General features: G+C 41.6%; 1 protein-coding gene across 7 annotated transcripts; it reads right to left on the bottom strand.

The window, feature by feature from the left end:
- Window positions 1-2,155: 2,155 nt before the first annotated feature.
- On the bottom strand, window positions 2,156-13,121 carry LOC140499516 (uncharacterized). 7 transcript variants are annotated; one of them, XM_072601019.1, is made up of 7 exons: window positions 13,025-13,073; window positions 12,476-12,531; window positions 10,283-10,685; window positions 7,182-7,264; window positions 5,970-6,096; window positions 4,924-5,037; window positions 2,156-4,410 (listed from the first exon to the last, which is right to left on the bottom strand). In XM_072601019.1, exons 3-7 carry the CDS (start codon window positions 10,515-10,517, stop codon window positions 2,228-2,230), a joined length of 2,742 nt encoding a protein of 913 aa, XP_072457120.1. In that variant the 5' UTR covers window positions 10,518-10,685; window positions 12,476-12,531; window positions 13,025-13,073; the 3' UTR covers window positions 2,156-2,227. The 7 variants fall into 7 exon arrangements, with proteins under 7 accessions (XP_072457120.1, XP_072457119.1, XP_072457117.1 ...); XM_072601018.1 differs by lacking the exon at window positions 12,476-12,531 and having other exon boundaries at window positions 13,025-13,121; XM_072601016.1 differs by lacking the exon at window positions 13,025-13,073 and having other exon boundaries at window positions 11,617-12,944.
- Window positions 13,122-16,550: the final 3,429 nt, after the last annotated feature.

Below are 16,550 nucleotides of genomic sequence, written 5' to 3'. Positions count from 1 at the left end.
CTAGGTAAGGTCTGGAAGAGGGAATCCTCAAATACTAGGACTCTAAAGACCTGGGTTCAAGTTCCAGCTCTTCTATTACTATGTGACCTTGAGTTGGTCACTCAAACTCTGGACTGGTTTGTAAACTCAACATAATAGGCTAGATAATTTCCTGTCTAGCTCCAAAATTCTATGTAACTATCCCATACAAAGACTAAAGAGAAGGTCAGCAGTTTCCTATTCTTCACAGATATAGAAGACAAAGCCTACCTTCCTAGAAGCAGTTTCTGAGAGAAGTGTTTCTTGGAAATACACTAATACATAAGGATCAGGTTTAGCTGACCACCAAACAATACAGAAGTGGAGGTCCTATTAAGGTACTTGGTCCTACCTGGATTCTCTTGCTCTATTCAAACAGAGCGCCATTATTCTCAATGAGTTTGAAACAAGGGAATAGAAAAAGGGCGATAAGAGTCACCAAGAGCTGGAAATCCCCAACACTACCATACACAAATGTCAGATACTGCTTTCTGATAGAGGTAATGGCTATACCGTGGGTGTAATTTGCTGCTTTTGTGCCCATGAATGAGTCAAGAAACAGTAGTCAGTTACACAGTATTGCTTACTGACAACATGGGTAGGATGAAGACAGATGAAAAGCGGTAGGGGAAACTGTGCAAGAAGTCTTTTTTGGTTGTTCAAACCTAATTTCACTGATGTGAGGAAGTCCTGGTATGGAAAACAGCATTAAGTTGCTTGGCACCTCTGAGAGGTTGATTATATTTCTTTTATACTTCTAGTGTGTCAGAGGCAGAATCTGAATCCAGGTTTTCCTGAATCCAAAAGCAATTCTCAATCTACACGATATTTCTTAAGCAGTCATGGAGTTGGGAAATTACTGGATATCTCTCTATCTAGGTGACACTTCAAACTCAACATATCCCAAACTGAACTCATTATCTTTCCTGCAAATCTATCCCCTTAGGAATTTCTTTTTAAATAACACCATCATCCTCCTGGTCACCGTTGGGATCATCTTTACTCTTCCCTCTCCCTCACTGACCATATCTAACTTGTCAAGTCCTGTAAGTTCTATATTTCCAACAGTTCTCTCATCCATCCTCTCTCACTGCAACCATGACAGTTCAGGTCCTCAACTCTTTTCCTGTATTTACTGTAATGATCTGTTCAGTCTTCCTGTCTCTAATTTATCCTCTCCAATAAATATTTTACACCAAATTCCATCTCAGACACTTGCTAGATGTGTGACCCTGAGCAAGACACTTTGGGTTGTAATTTCCTCATCTATAAAAATGAGAGGATTGCACTTGATAGATTCTAAGATCCCTTCCACCTCTGAATCTATGATCCTATAATCTTTTTAATGGATTTCTCTTACTGTCTTTTCATGCAAAAACCTTCAGTGAATAGCCACTGTCCATTGAGTAAAAGTAGTACCTTGTTTCACAATACTCTCTTTCAAATATTACATGATCCAGTCAAACTGTATTACTACTGTTCCCTGTTCTCATTCTATCCTCTTCTGAATTTGTGTCTTTCCTGATGCCTAGAAATGACCCCTTGACTTGCTATCTTCAGTTGTTGAACTCTGTTTTCCTCCTTCAAAAATCAACTCCATTCTCCCTTCTCTACCTTCCATGAAGTATTCCCTAAAACCCCAGAGATAGAAAGTTCTGTCACCTCTCATCAAATTTCCTACTTCACACAGATTTCTCCTTGGCACTTTTTATGCCTTATACCAGTTAACTTGTGCTTAGCTTATCCCTCAATTCATTTGATTGTGACACCTTTGATAATAAAGTGTTTGTCATCTCTGTATTCTCAGTGCCTAAAGAATACATCTATATACACATATATAAATATATATATATTTATAGGGATGAGTGTCTTCTACTATATATAGAGGACAAATTCATCAAATTAAATCTAATTTTAACAGACACCCTTTCTTCAATGCAGTCCCATTTGAAAGATGAGGGAAAAAAACCAAAACTTTAGGTACAAGAGTAATGAGGTAGATTGCTTGAGGTCACATAGTGAATGAATGGTGAAGTCAGGGCATAAACTCAAGTATTCTGACTCCGTAGCCAGTGTTCTTCCTACATAACCCATTAAATTATAACAGAAGAACTATCCATATCCACTGCATCAGCAGTACTTTTTTCACCATTTATTCTCTTTAAATAAGGGAACATGTATAACTGAACATTTTCTGCATGTATCATATTCATAAGATCTTTTTACCCACGTGAATTCTCTCATGTCTTTTAAGGCTTTTGCTCAAGAAAAAGGATTTTCCACATTCATTGCATACAAAAGATTTTTTTCCCATATGAATGAACTGATGTTCAATAAGAGATGAGTTATGAGGGAAGGTTTTTCCACATACTTTACATTCATAAGGTTTCTTCCTATCATGAATAAACTGATGATAAATAAGGCAAGAATTCCGACTGAAAGCTTTCCCACATTCGTTACATATGTAATTGTTTCCTTCAGGATGCATTCTCTGATGGTAAGTAAGACCAGATTTCTGAATGAAGGCCTTCCTACATTCATGACATTCATAGGGCTTCTCTCCAGTGTGAATTCTCTGATGTTTATTAAGCTGTGTCCTCTGACTGAAGGCCTTCCCACACTCCTTACACTCATAGGGTTTTTCTCCAGTATGAATCCTCCGATGTTGGCTAAGGGATGATCGGTCACTGAAGGATTTCTCACATTTGCTACATTCATAAGGCTTCTCCCCAGTGTGGATTCTTAGATGTTGAGTAAGATGTGTGCGCCTACAGAAGGCCTTCTCACATTCTGTACATTTATAGGGTTTTTCGCCAGTATGAATTCTCTGATGTTGAGTAAGTGATGAACTTCGGCTGAAAGCTTTCCCACATTCATGGCATTCATAGGGTTTTTCTCCAGTATGTATTCGGCAGTGTTCAATCAGGTGTGCTTCAATACTGAAGGCTTTTCCACAATCATTACATTTGTAGCCATTCTCTCCATGGTGAATTACTTGATGGTGAATAAGGCTAGACCTCTGACTGAAGGTCTTCCCACATTCATGACATTCATAAGGTCTCTCCCCAGTATGAATTCGCTCATGAACAGTAAGATTTGTTTTCCGACTAAAGGTTTTCCTACATTCCTTACATTCATAGGGCTTCTCTCCAGTATGAATTCGCTGATGGTTAATTAGGGATGAGCTATCTCGAAAGGCTTTCTCACATTCATTGCATTCATAGGGCTTCTCACCAGTGTGAATTCTCTGATGTGGAGTAAGGCGTGCTCTCTTACTGAAAGACTTTCCACAATCTGTACATTTATAGGGTTTCTCTCCAGTATGAATTCTTTGATGCTCAATCAGGGATGAGCTATCACTCAAGGCCTTCCCACATTCTCTGCATTCATAGGGCTTTTCTCCAGTATGAAATCTCTCATGTCTATTAAGTTGTGTTCGGGTCCTGAAGGTCTTCCCACATTCATTACATTTATGAGGTTTCTCACCTGTATGAATTTTCTGATGTTGAATAAGATATGGTTTGTGGCTAAATGCTTTCCCACATTCACTGCATTCATAGGATCTCTCTCCAGTATGCTTCTGGTGATGTTCAATGAGGCTTCCACCAGTACTGAAGGCCTTTCCACATTCATTACATTTATATGGGTTCCCTCCAGGATGAATTTTCTGGTGGTGAAGAAGACTAGACCTCTGACTGAAGGACCTCCAGCACTCAGGACATTCATGGGATTTCTCTCCCATATGAATTCCCTGATGTACAGTGATGTTTGCTCTCTGATCGAATGCTTTCCCATATTCTTTATATTCACAGTATTTCTCTCCAGTATTAATTCTCTGTGGTTTTATAAGAAATGAGCTGTGGTTCAAGTCCTTCTCATATTCACTGAGGTCATAAGTTTTCTCTCCAGTATGTATTTGATAAAGTTCACCAAGTCCTACATTAATACTGAAGGGTTGCCCACATTCCTCACATTGGCAGAGTTTCTCTTTTCCATTAAGTGTCTGAGGTTGAGTAAGGGCTGTGTGATAACTAAAGAAATTCTCACATTCACTGTGATTCCAATATTTTGTCTTTTTGCAGATGCCCTGATTGAAGGTTCTGACAAATTCATTGTATTTGTGGCTTTTCTGTGCAATGAAGCTTTTTTTATTACAGACTTTCACTTGTAGGAAATCATTTTCCCAGGAATAAGATTTTCTTTGGGTCTCTTCTGCAGAGTTCTCCTTTTGGCTCAAAGACATGCTCCCCTCTTTAGGAGCTTTTCGAAACATGCAACCTTGGTGGAAAACTTCTCTGTTGAGTGCCTCCACTATTTTCTCCAGTTGGTCTACTTCTTTAGTAAAATCCTGCTTTGGAGGTGACTTTTGGGTCTGGAACTTAGTTTTCCACTCTGAAAAAAATTTGAGAAAACAGATAAAAGAATTCTAATGTTGGAATGGATAGATGGAAAGACTTCAGAAGCTTAATCCAACCCTTATGGAAAGAAGCAATCCTTCATTTGTAACATGTAGTTCATCTCATTTGAATGGGAAAGACTTCTAGAGATTATCTAGTTCAAAGTCCATGGCTATCTTTTTATTCTCAGCACCTAAAACAAAGCACTATATACATTCCTTTTACAGATAGGGAAACTGAAGCCCAAAGAGGTTACCTGACTTATGTAAGGCCACATATTGAGTTACCTTGTGCCTTTTGGCACAGCAGAGCCTACTGGGGTAATATTCATCCTCCTCCCCTAATAGAAAGGTCATAGAATCCTAAGTAAAGACTGTTCTTGATTTGGAGGTGCCAAAACCCAAATCTTTGCCCATCAAGCACATCTAATACAACAAAGATGGTATTTCATGAATAAATAGGTAAGCTGGTAGTTGCAGTGACTCATATGTGCATGGAACATACTCACCTGGACAGATGCCTTCCAACACTACTCCTTTTTCAGTTTCTTGGGGATAAGGCATTTGCAACTCTTCCCCCGACTCCAACCAGGAGATCATGACTGGTTTGGAATCTACAAGTCCTATTTGAAAGGAAAGAAACAAGAGAACTCTGTATATGTAAAAAGCAGAAAATAAAAGGTTTCAGGATTATGTTTCCAAGAGGCATGATGGAATGATCCATGTGGCAGTGTTGCACACTGGAGAGAGCTCTGCCCTAGAACCTAGAAAACCTGGGTTTGAGTCCTGGCTCTGTCACCAGTTCAATGTGTTACCTAGACAAATCAAAGAATCATATAATATTTGGAAAATGGAAGGGGCATGAGAGGTTCATTCATTCAAACTTACCCCGAAACATGAATTCCCCCTAAATCATATATCACAAGCAGTTAATCTACCTTCTACTTGAAGACTCCTAATAATTGGAAAGTTGAAATGGGCTCAGAGCCCATTTTACTTTGCTATGTCCCTTTTTTACCAATAAAACCCCCAAATTATGGGTAATTATTAGTAAATCAGAGCCCATTCATATTTGTAAGGGGCATGGTATAGTAGAAGTGATATTGAACTGAGACACAGGTTTAAATTCCCACTCTGCAGTGACCCATGTATGACTTTCTTCTCCCTTGAGCCTCAACTTTCACATCAGATTAAATGATCTCAAAGTGCCTTTCTGATTCTAAGACTGGTAAGGTATTACAAAGAAATCTAGCTTGCCTTTCCCAGCCTGAGAGATTCTCTCCCCTTCAGAGATTTCTGCACTGGGGCCTTGCCAGAAAGTCCCTTGTTGGCTGAGATGAGGAAAGACCAGAAAGAGAAGTTGCAGGCTTCCAATTCTATTCTGGGATCCCTTTTTCTTGGTCGCAAAGATCAGATAGCACTGACTCTGACTAAAGACGATTACAATTCTTGGAAGACTGAAATGCTTTGGCTAAGCACAGTGGAAACCCAAAAACATTTAATTAACAGATGCCCTCAGAGGAAGACCTGACTCACAAAGGGAAGGCTGTCTTACCTAGGGAGGCCAGGTTCCTATAGTTCTCCAACATCACATCCTTGTAGAGGTCCCTCTGAAGAGGGTCCAGGTGTTCCCACTCCTCTCGGGTAAAGTCCACAGTCACTTCCTTGAATGTCACTGCTTCCTGAAACATCAGATTCCTGCTGGCCCAGGAGTCATCCCCCAACATGCCCCTAGTGGGGTAGGCTGGAGTTAGCAGAACTCCCCTGAGGCAGGGGAGATAGATGTAATATAGGATGGCATAGTGGAAAGAGTGCTGAGGCTTGGAGTCAGGAAACATCCGGTTTTGAATTCTACCTCTGATACATCCAACGTGCAACCATGGGCAAGTATTTAATCTCTTTGAGCCCCAGTTGTAAAATGGTGATAATATCTCAAATGTCTTTTCACAGAGGTTCAAATGAAATGACATATGTAAAATGCTTTACACACCTCACAATCTCCTGTAAGCATCAGTCACTATTATTATTTCTATGGGATGGATAAGAACTAGATCTAAAAGTATTTATTAGGGAAGAGTGACCTGAGGCAGATCATTATTGGAAGGACTGTAAATTCTTTCAAGATAATCACAGCTTTACTGGGTAAATTTAGGCAAATCATTTGACTTACTCTGCCTTAGCTAACTCATCGATAAAATAAGGGTGTTGAATTAGAAATCTCTTACTCGGACTCTGACAGAGAGAGAAGAGGAGTTCAAAGTCACATTCTCAGGCAGCTTCTAGGCAGGTAGTGTGGGCCCAATCTTATCAGAGCCCTTTACTCAAAGAAGCTAACATGCCAGAGTGCCCTCTTGCCTTCTACTTCCTCCTACCACCCTCAGACATACAATGTACAACCTAGACTGGCTCTCGGAGATCATATAATGTAATTCAACCTTTCTTATTTTTAAAAAGAAGAAAAATATAAACCAAAGAGAGGGAAAGTGACTTACTCAAGGTCACACAGCTTGTTAATGACAGCCTTGAACTCTGATCTCCTGGCTCCCAAGTCCTAGACCTTTTTCATCAAAACATACTGTCTCCTATGGAGATCAATGTTCATCAGGATAAGCCCAGTCTCTCCAAGTTGAAGACAAAGATTGGGGACTCAGGAACTTGGATGGGACTTAGGAACTTGGAAAGAGACACTCAAGAATGCAGAAGGGAAACATGTCCATGCTTGAGGATGGACACTGTTCCAGGAGAGATGATGGAGAACCCAACTTACCCCAGAAGTGAAAGACCTGGCAACCATCGCTTTCTTTTCTGTGTTCCACTTTGGGGGAAGGGAGGACTTCAGAGGCCATGGAGCTATTGGAGATAAAAGTTATAGTGAGAGAGAACACTCTAGTCTTGTGTCTCCAGCCTCCCCAGGGTAGAAATCCCCTCACACCTATTTGTAACCCATCCCTTGGCTCCTCTTCAGGTCAGAAATGAAGCCCACAGTCACTGTGACTGGTTCTGCCCTGGAGTCCCAGCAAGTTCAATCTATTACTATTTATTCAATTTAGGTCACTCAACAAATATTGATGAAAAGGACTATGGCATAAAAAGTGCTGTGTTATGCATCACAGTCTAGTAGGAAAGACAAGATGGGGAAAGAAATTGCTTAGAAACCAGAATATGAAACATGCAGAGAAGTCAAATAGATATGAAAGAATTAAGAGACAAACCCCACTCAGAGAAGGTTTCCTGAAAGTGGCAGCATCCAAAATGGTCCAAGAAAAAAAAGAAATAAAAGACTCCAACAGGTCGATATGGAAGGGCAAGAGAAGGTATTAGATGTATAGTGAGTGGTGTGAATAAAGGCAGGTAGATAAGAGAGGACAAGAAGGCACCTGAGGATAGTGAGACTCCAGTCTGGGTTAAACAGAATATGAGTGAGTATGTGGTGGGGGGGAAAGGGGGGAAAAGGGAAAAGTTGGGGTGATGCTGCAGAAGAAAGTTGACATGACAGTGGAAACCTGGCCTTGGGTGAGAGTTGTGTTGAGAAGACACACATGAGATATTAAGGGAGAAATCAGAGGAATGGGAGATGGGTTAGACAGTAACATTATTAACACAGAGAGACTAAGTAGGAGGGTAGGCTTTGGGGAGAAGATAATGAGCTCAGTTTGAAACATCCAGGTGAAGATATATAGAAGGCAATGGGAATTCCAGGCATGAAACATTGGGTAGAAACTGACAGTGAAGATACAGATTTGAGAATTATTCTCATGGCAGTTGAAACTGAATACATAAATCTCTGTTCTCCTTTAGTCCTTCATCCTCCAAAGCCAATGCTCCTTAGAGTGGTAGGGAGGTGGTGAGGAAATGGAGATAGAAAGTGCAATCCACTCTTTTTGGAATTTTAGCAGTGGAGGAGGAACAAATAGAGCAATAAGTTGAAGTGGTGGCAGGGTCCAGAGAAAGGTTTGGATAGGAAAAGGAAAAGTATGACTCGGATACGTTTGTAAACTTAAGGGAAGGTGACAACAGAGAAGGAAAAATTAAAAATAAATAAGAGAGAGGGGGTGACTGATGAAACAAGGTCACAGAGGTGATATAAGAAGAAAATACTGATCATACAGATAAAAGGGTTCGTTTAGCCAAGAGGGACACCACTTTCATTGAGATTAGAGGGAAGAAGAAATTTAGTGAGGACAACATGTAGAGGATCACCAAGATGGGGAGCTGAGGGAATTCACGTCTGAGAGCATCAATCTTCTCAGTAAAGAAAGAAGCACAATCATCAGTTGAAAGTAAAATCACAGAGGATAAAGAGACTAAAGGAGAATGAGAAGATCTGGAATAGCTGTTGTGGGGAGTGTGATGTAGAATCAAGAAGAAATGAATAAAATAACTATCATAAAGCAGTGAGAGCCTAGTTGAGGTTAGATAGTATAAATATTAATAAAATTGGTCAACTGACCAGAATTTCTTCTGGGGGTGCTATGCAACTTTTGGATAGGAGGTAAATGCTTGAAGTAACAAGTGTGGAAGGTCAGTAGGGTGGAAGACGAGGTAACAGATACAGTTGTTGTGTATAGGTCATCAGTGAAGTGATTAATAATATAAAGTATGATTAAACACAGAATCATAGGCTACTGGAACTGGAAGGAAATAGACATATTATCAGGCTTTCATTTTACAGAAAAAGAAAATAAGACCAATAAAGAAGTGATTTGTTTTAGGTTTTATATCAAATCAGTGGCAAGACCTAGCCTGGAACTCAAGTCTCCTGATTTCTGATCAAGGAATATTTTCTCTCAATATCATTGTTTCATTACACACAAAATAGCTAGATTCATCTTCTTATCAATTAAAATGTATAGGGCCCCCATATATCAGAAAGTATAAAGTCCGTTAACAAAAACACATTTATCCAGACAAGTATATACACAAACACATTAGGGCTTTGAATACAGAAGGCAACAATAAATATCTCTTGAATGAATCAATCAACAAGCATTTATTAAGTACTGACATGTATTATTTCACTTGGTATACAAGTACATAGAATGAAACAATCCCTACTGGCACAGAATTTAAAATGGGAATAATTCATGTTTAGAATGCTTTATCTAAATCTGCATCTATGTAAGATAGTTTCACAGACATAAAAAAAAAACATACAAGAAGTACACAAAGACCGACAGCTATGCAAATCATAACATACAAAGATACATGTACAAATTGATACTCATTAACAGATACAGTCACATAATTAAACAAGTTTCATAAAGATTTACACAAAGGAAGTTACAGCCCCAGGTCACAGGCAGATCAGAATGCATTAAGGTGTCCACCCTGGGGCTCTCATCCCTTTCGGCTTTCTCTTCCCTGGGGCCCCACCCTCCCATTAGGTAAAAGAAGGGCAAAAGGGAAGAAGAAGGAAGGGCTGTAAAAAGAAGATTGTAAGTGTCTGGGGAAAGGGAAAAAAGAGGTTGTGAGGAATGGAGACTAAAAGAACACACAACAGGGGTAGGTAAAGTCCACTTTGCCCCTTCTCCACGAGTAAAGTCCTGTGCAAGCAGATGGCTTCTCTAAGGCCTCTGAGAGAAGCTGACCATTGGCCAGGATCGTGGTATGAGTCAGTGAGTCAGTAACAGGCAAAGATTCCTGATTCTATCTAATACTCTTTCCAAGCCACCCTGGGAACCCCCAGCCCAGGAGTCTTTCTTTATATCTGTTTTGTTGCATACAACAGAGCCTAATGGGAACATCTACAAGATGCAGAGAGACCCAAGTGGAGTTTTCAAATCCCTACTGAGCCTACCACTTTCACACATTCCCTCATCCCCACCCAAGATGATTATACCTTCCCTTCCCTACACCTGTACTTCTCACCTCTTTCCTGAAGAACAGTCATTCCTCTTTGATATTCGTCTGATCTCCTGACATCACTGAAGTCCAGATCTCCTCTGACAGAAATTACTTCAGCACCAGTAGCAACCTGATTTTCTCCTTCTTGTGCTGCTACATTTCTGAAGAGAAGTCCTGGAGAACAGAATGCTTTCTCCTCAGAAGGATCCTGACTCCCAGGAGGCTGTCTCTTCCAATTCCATTCTGTTCTCTTCTCCATTCCAATTCTAATTTCGGAGGAATCTGGTCTGACCCGTGGAGCCAGAATGTGGGACCTCAGGAGCAGTGGCTCTTCAACTGGGAGCTTTTCTGAGGTTCTAATCTCAGTCTGAACCACAGAAGTCCTCTCTCAGAAGCCTTAGACTGCACCTTAGAGGACTGGAGGCCACTATAAGGCAGACAGAATGGAATCAGCTTATCCAACAGACTAGTGCCCAGGGTTCTCGGAAGAAGGCTGAAACTCTGGAACAAAGAAATACTCCACAAGGTAACATGGTACTGTGGAGTGGAGAAAGTCTGGTCCTGACTCTGCTGTATGGTATTAACATACTTCCATTCAGATTATGTTTTCCTGAGCAGCCCTAGGTTGGCTGAACTAGATATCTTAGCTCTGATTCTATAAAGCTGTGTCACCCAGAACAAATTTCTTTCCCTCTCTAAGCCTCACATTTCTCATCAGTCAAAATGACAGGGTTGTACCTATACTCTAACAATTAGGACCATCCAAAGACGAAGTGTACTGCTTTAACATACAATGAATTCCCTCTCACTAGAGGTCTTCACACAGAGGCCATATGAGTCCTTATTGGGTATATCATATATAGTGGTAACTTTCAGATAAAGGTTGGATTACTATTATGCCTCTGGGGCCATTTCTGAATTTAAGATTCTATTTTGAATTGTTATTTAACATTTATATTATTATTTGACTTTCCATTTGTTTGCAGGACATGACTTGATTCATGAAATGTTAGGACCGGAAATTATCATAGAGATTTAAGATAATATTCAGAGAGAAGAAGTGATTTGTCTAAGAGAACTATGGGCCAACATAGAAACTCCTTCCACAGATATAGACCATCAAGTCTTTTGTAATTTATACTTATATATATATATATATTACATATATTTAATAATTACATAATATATATTACAAGTATGTATGTATATATATGTACATACATACTTGTAATTTATAAGCACTGAGGAGCTTAAATGACCTACTCAAATAACTTGGGTAGGTAACTACCCAATAACTCAAAGATCTTGAACTCAAGTCTACAGACTAAATATTTCTCCTTTATTCACTGTTACATTACCATTCACTGTATTATATGATACTGCATCCATCTGGAGAGGTTGGTATCAGCTAAACTGGAGAATTTTCAACAATCCTGGAGCCGGAGTAGAATAGTAAGATGACTAGTTACCTATAGATATTCACAGGTAATCACAGGTAAAGGGAGTGAGGGATTCTAAGGAAATAGCTAGTGAATTATTAAACATTCATATTAGGAGGAAAACGGGTAAAACAGAAAGAAATAAAATAAAATACTAATCAGATGACTTAGGCTCAAAACTCCTGCTTAAACACATCAAATCACTCCACTTTCTGTGCCTGTTTCCTTATCTGTATCTCTATAACTACTTACAAAGGTGGATGTGACCAGTTATTTTCCCCAACAAAATACACACACTAGGAGAGAAGACGGAGTATGACAGGAGGTAGGGAGAGGAAGAGCACAGAGAATGAAGGAACACCAAGATAGATAGGAAACTGGGAAAGGACTCCAAATAGAAGGCAATAGCTTCAGCATCATCTCCACCCCCATTTTCTATACATCTCCAAACTAAGCCATGGAACTTGGAATCAAGAGAGACCTGGGCTAGAATTATCATTATTCTAACGAAAGGAGTTAATATACGTAAAGCACTTTGTTAAAAAAAAAAAGTGCTATCTGTATGATAGCGATTATTAGCGTATGCTTCTGACACTCTAACACTCAGTTTCTTCACTTATAAAATATGATATCATCAGATCATTTCATAAATCCTGGAGACAGAAAAGACTTTAGGGGTAATGCCTTCCTCCCCCATTTTACAGATGAGGAAACTGAAGCCCAGAAAGATTATGTGTCTTGCTTAAGGATAACACAATTAAGAGCCCAGGTCATTTACCTTTCAGTGCAATGTTCCAAATTTGGTTCCTTTTCCATTTCATCTAATTGCTGTCCCTAAAATTGGGATACACCCAGTTGTTCCTAGGATTATATGAGATACTGAATTATAAACTATATATTGAGGTAGGTAACTATGAGCTGCTATTACAAGCAAAGAGGCATCGTGGCATAACGGAAAGAGTGCTGGCCTTGGAGGCACAAGGACCTGAGTTCAAGTGCTACCTGTGACGCACATTGGCAAGTAAATCACTGAATCACCTCGGACCCTCAGTGCCAGCGATGGTGACAATCTGCATCGGTAGAGGGAGTTCCCTCCCATGGGAGTTACCAATAGCGAAGGAAGCACAGGTTTCGTCCCAATCCGAAGTAGTATAGTCATTGCTGGCGTTCAATACACTCTCCCGCCCCTTTCCGGCTCACCATACAGCCCCTCCTCCGGGCTCCTCTTACTCCCCCTTCCAGAGCCACGCTCCATCTCTCCAGTCCGCTCCTGCGGACCCTCCCCACTCCCCAGCTCCCCTCAGTTCCCTTTCCCCGCCGGACTCACCCCTGACTACACTCGCGGCGGCCCCCAGCTAGCGGGACAAAGCTCTGGTACATCGGGGCTAGGCCCGAGAACAAATGCGCGTGCGCAAGAGGGACTGTCCGCCTACATGTCCCGAAGGCCTCTAAGGTTAGGATCAGGCGGACTAATAGTAGGAACTGGAGTTCACTGCCGAGATGGGGGCGGGGGGAACTCCGAGTGCGCAGTCGCTCGGATGCTGCATCCTTGTAGCTAAGGTGAGAGTGTTGGAGGAGCAGAATTTATCCTGTTTCCGCCTCTCACACCTTGGAGGGAGACCCTGCGTATGAATCAGGCGATCTTGGAGAGAGGTGGACCTCTCCTGCTCCTCTGCTGGACATTTAAGCCCGGCAACCATTAGGTTTCAGCCTAATGTAGAGACACAGGCTTTGCTGCTGGTCAAAGTATAGCACCACAACTATTGGGGGGCGGGGAAGAAAGAGCAGGGAGAGAACGAGTATGTATTATGCACCTACTAAGTGCCAGGCGCGGTGTTGAGCGCTCTACAGATATTATCTCATTGAATTCTCACCACAGTCCTGGGAGGTCGGTGCTGTTAGCTCCATTTTACAGTTGAGGAAACTAAGGCAGGCAGCTATTAGGTGACTTGCCCAGAGTTACACAACTAGGAAGTGTCTGATGCTAGGTTTAAACTCTTCTTGTTATTTCCCTGACCTCAAACCATCGAGCCACCAAACTGGCAATGGGGACTTTGTAGCCAACAAATAGGAACAATAAAGGCTACAATGTGGTCTAGGTGGATACATAATAACCTTCTCTCCTTAGATTTTTGTTTTCTTGCAATTCTATGTTCAGGCAAAGCCAAAGAGTATATTGGGAATGTTAGGAGCGTTCTCATCTCTGAGTAAGCAGAATATGGAAGGAAAAAAGACTTACTCTTGGTTTTAGGGTGCTCTGCCTTCTTTTGTTAGCTAGGTGTGGTGGTTTTTTTTACTAAAGAGGGGTCAAATCCTAGTGTTGAGGTTTAGGGGTACTGGGACCCCAAAATAGCAACACACGGGTCCTGCCTGAATGAATTCAACCCAAGTCTTCTTTCAGCCAAAGGCAAGGTTTATTAGAACACTTCTGGAGGGTGGCAATGATTCTCAAAATCTGCTATATTGGCCAGACTCTTAAGAAATATGAGCATTTGTGATACTTGTGTTGACTAATTGGGCGAGATTAAATCTGAACACTTTAGTGGAAGCAAGATGGATCTTATATACAGAAAGACTGTGGAAAGGATCTAGGAGTAGCCAAGTGGTCTGGGGTGACTGGGAGGTAACAGAGAAGGACCGGGAACACCAGGGACCACATGGCCAAGGGCAAATGGGGTCTAGATAGGATCAAGGGGGGAAATAGCCAGGACAACAAAGGGTTGGGCTAGGTTAGAGATAACAGAGAATTGAGAGATTGGGCATAGGCTACAATGAAAGGCCAGTTGACTGGGATGGGTCCATGTCTCCAGAGAATGCCAGAGACTTGACCACATGGAAAAATTCAAGTAGAGTTCAGGGGAAAATTGGAGGTGGAGCAGGGAGAGGGTTTCCAGAGCATATTCCTATCACTAGCACCCTAGGTACTAATCATTAGACTCTAGGAGCCTGGAACTAAGATGGCAAATGAAGGGACAAACTCAGAATCTGGAAAAGCCGGTATCAGCAGCCAGCAGAGAGTAGACATCTAGCTGCCAATGGCTACCGCAACACCTGCAGAGCAACTCTTATCAGGATCCTAGTGAAGCAAAGATGAAGATGCCACAGCCATCACTGAGCAAACTCTCAATGAGAGCAAAGCCGTGATATCACATCTAAGATACTTATACCATCAAAGGCAAGGGTTGCCCTTTCATATGTGTGCCCTAGTTGTGGAGGAGTGGTTTCAGTAGTGTCTGACTCTTTGTGATCTCATCAGGGGTATTCTTGGCAAAGATGCTGGAATGGTTTGCATTTCCTCCTCCAGTTCATTTTACAGATGAGGAAAATGAGGCAGACACTAGCCCAGGTAATCAGGTAAATGTCTGAGGCAAGATTTGAACTCAAGATGAGTCCTCCTGATTTTAGGTTTGGCATTCCATTCACTATGCCACCCAGCTGCCCTGGCCATATATGTTCCTTATGTACATACCCCTTATGTATGATCCCCATGCATGACCATTGTCTCCACCGATGGAGCATATGTTTGTGGGAAAGTATGACCTAGGTTTATGAGGGGAATGTTCTAAAAAAAAAATTCTTACAATGCTAATTCATGAAATGCCTTTGCTTTGAAGTATTTGTGTCCTCTGGCCAACTAGAGATAAAGGAAATATGTCTGTGAGGACTTGAATTATAGCTTTTAGTGAATTTGGACCTAGAAAGTACCTTGAACCTGGGCTAATAATTCAGGGAGCCCATGTAAGAGGGACATTTTCAGGTTTTTTGCTTTTTTTCCCTTTCCTACCCTCTACATTTCAGCTACACTGGTCTGCTAGCTCTTCCTTATGCCTCAACTTAATGTTTTAGAATCCCTAGCTTTCTCAAAGCTCAGTTCAAAGCTCACCTCAAGTAAAAAGCCTATGCTGAGTCCCCACGGTTACTAGTCTCTCTATCCCAGTAGTTATTACAGGGTGTGGCAGTGACTATCTACAGGCCTATGTAGTTAAGCTGTCCCCCTAGCTGTAATGCACTGCTTTACCACCTTGAAATTCCTCCTAGCTGCTTTCAAGCTTCAGTTGAAGTGTGTATGTGTTCATCCTTTGTTGCCAAAAAAGACCATGCCATCAGAGAAATAATGACATGACTTCCACTTGACTTTGTTTTGAATGAGGAAGGGCTGTGCAGGTCACCAGCCTCACTTCTCCTCCAGAGCCATCTGAATCCAGTGACCAGATATTCATCAGGATGACTGGAGATGACCCAGGATGAGGCAATTGGGGTTAAGTGACATGCCCAAGGTCACACAGCCAGTGAGTGCCAAGTGTCTGAGGTGAGATTTGAACTCAAGTCCTCTTGACTTCTGAACTGGTGTTTTATCTACTGCACCACCTAGCTGCCCCCTCAGTTGAAGTGCCATCTGCTGGAAGAGCGGGTCCCGCAGCTGCTAGCACTCCTTCCTTCCATTCCATCATGTTGTTTTTCGCTAACAGAACCCAAGCTCCTTGAGAGCAGGAGCTATTTCATTTTGATTTAGTATGCCTAGTACCTAGCGTAAGAATTGAATGGACGCTGTTGGGGTCGTTTGGGAAGGAGAGGCGCGAAGTCCTCTGGGAAATGTAGTCAGAGGCAGGACTCGAGGGCCGCCCCGTAGCTTAACAAGAGGGCTGGGTACGCAGGAAGCGCTTAAGTAATTGATCAAACTTAATTGCTTGAGTCATTAAGAGCGCGCTTGCCCACAGTAACCTCTGGAATTCATTTTCCAGAATACTGAAACAGCCGCTCGCATCACCAAGACCAATCTCCATTTTCTGGAAGCCCTCCACAAATGTCCGCCTATCTAGAGCGCGATGGATTCTGGGAATCGTAGTGCAGCG

The sequence above is a fragment of the Notamacropus eugenii genome, chromosome 4 (assembly GCF_028372415.1).
Source record: "Notamacropus eugenii isolate mMacEug1 chromosome 4, mMacEug1.pri_v2, whole genome shotgun sequence".
NCBI classification, from domain to species: domain Eukaryota; kingdom Metazoa; phylum Chordata; class Mammalia; order Diprotodontia; family Macropodidae; genus Notamacropus; species Notamacropus eugenii.
Note: the sequence above shows the minus strand (reverse complement) of the source record. Positions and strands in the feature narration are given on the sequence as shown.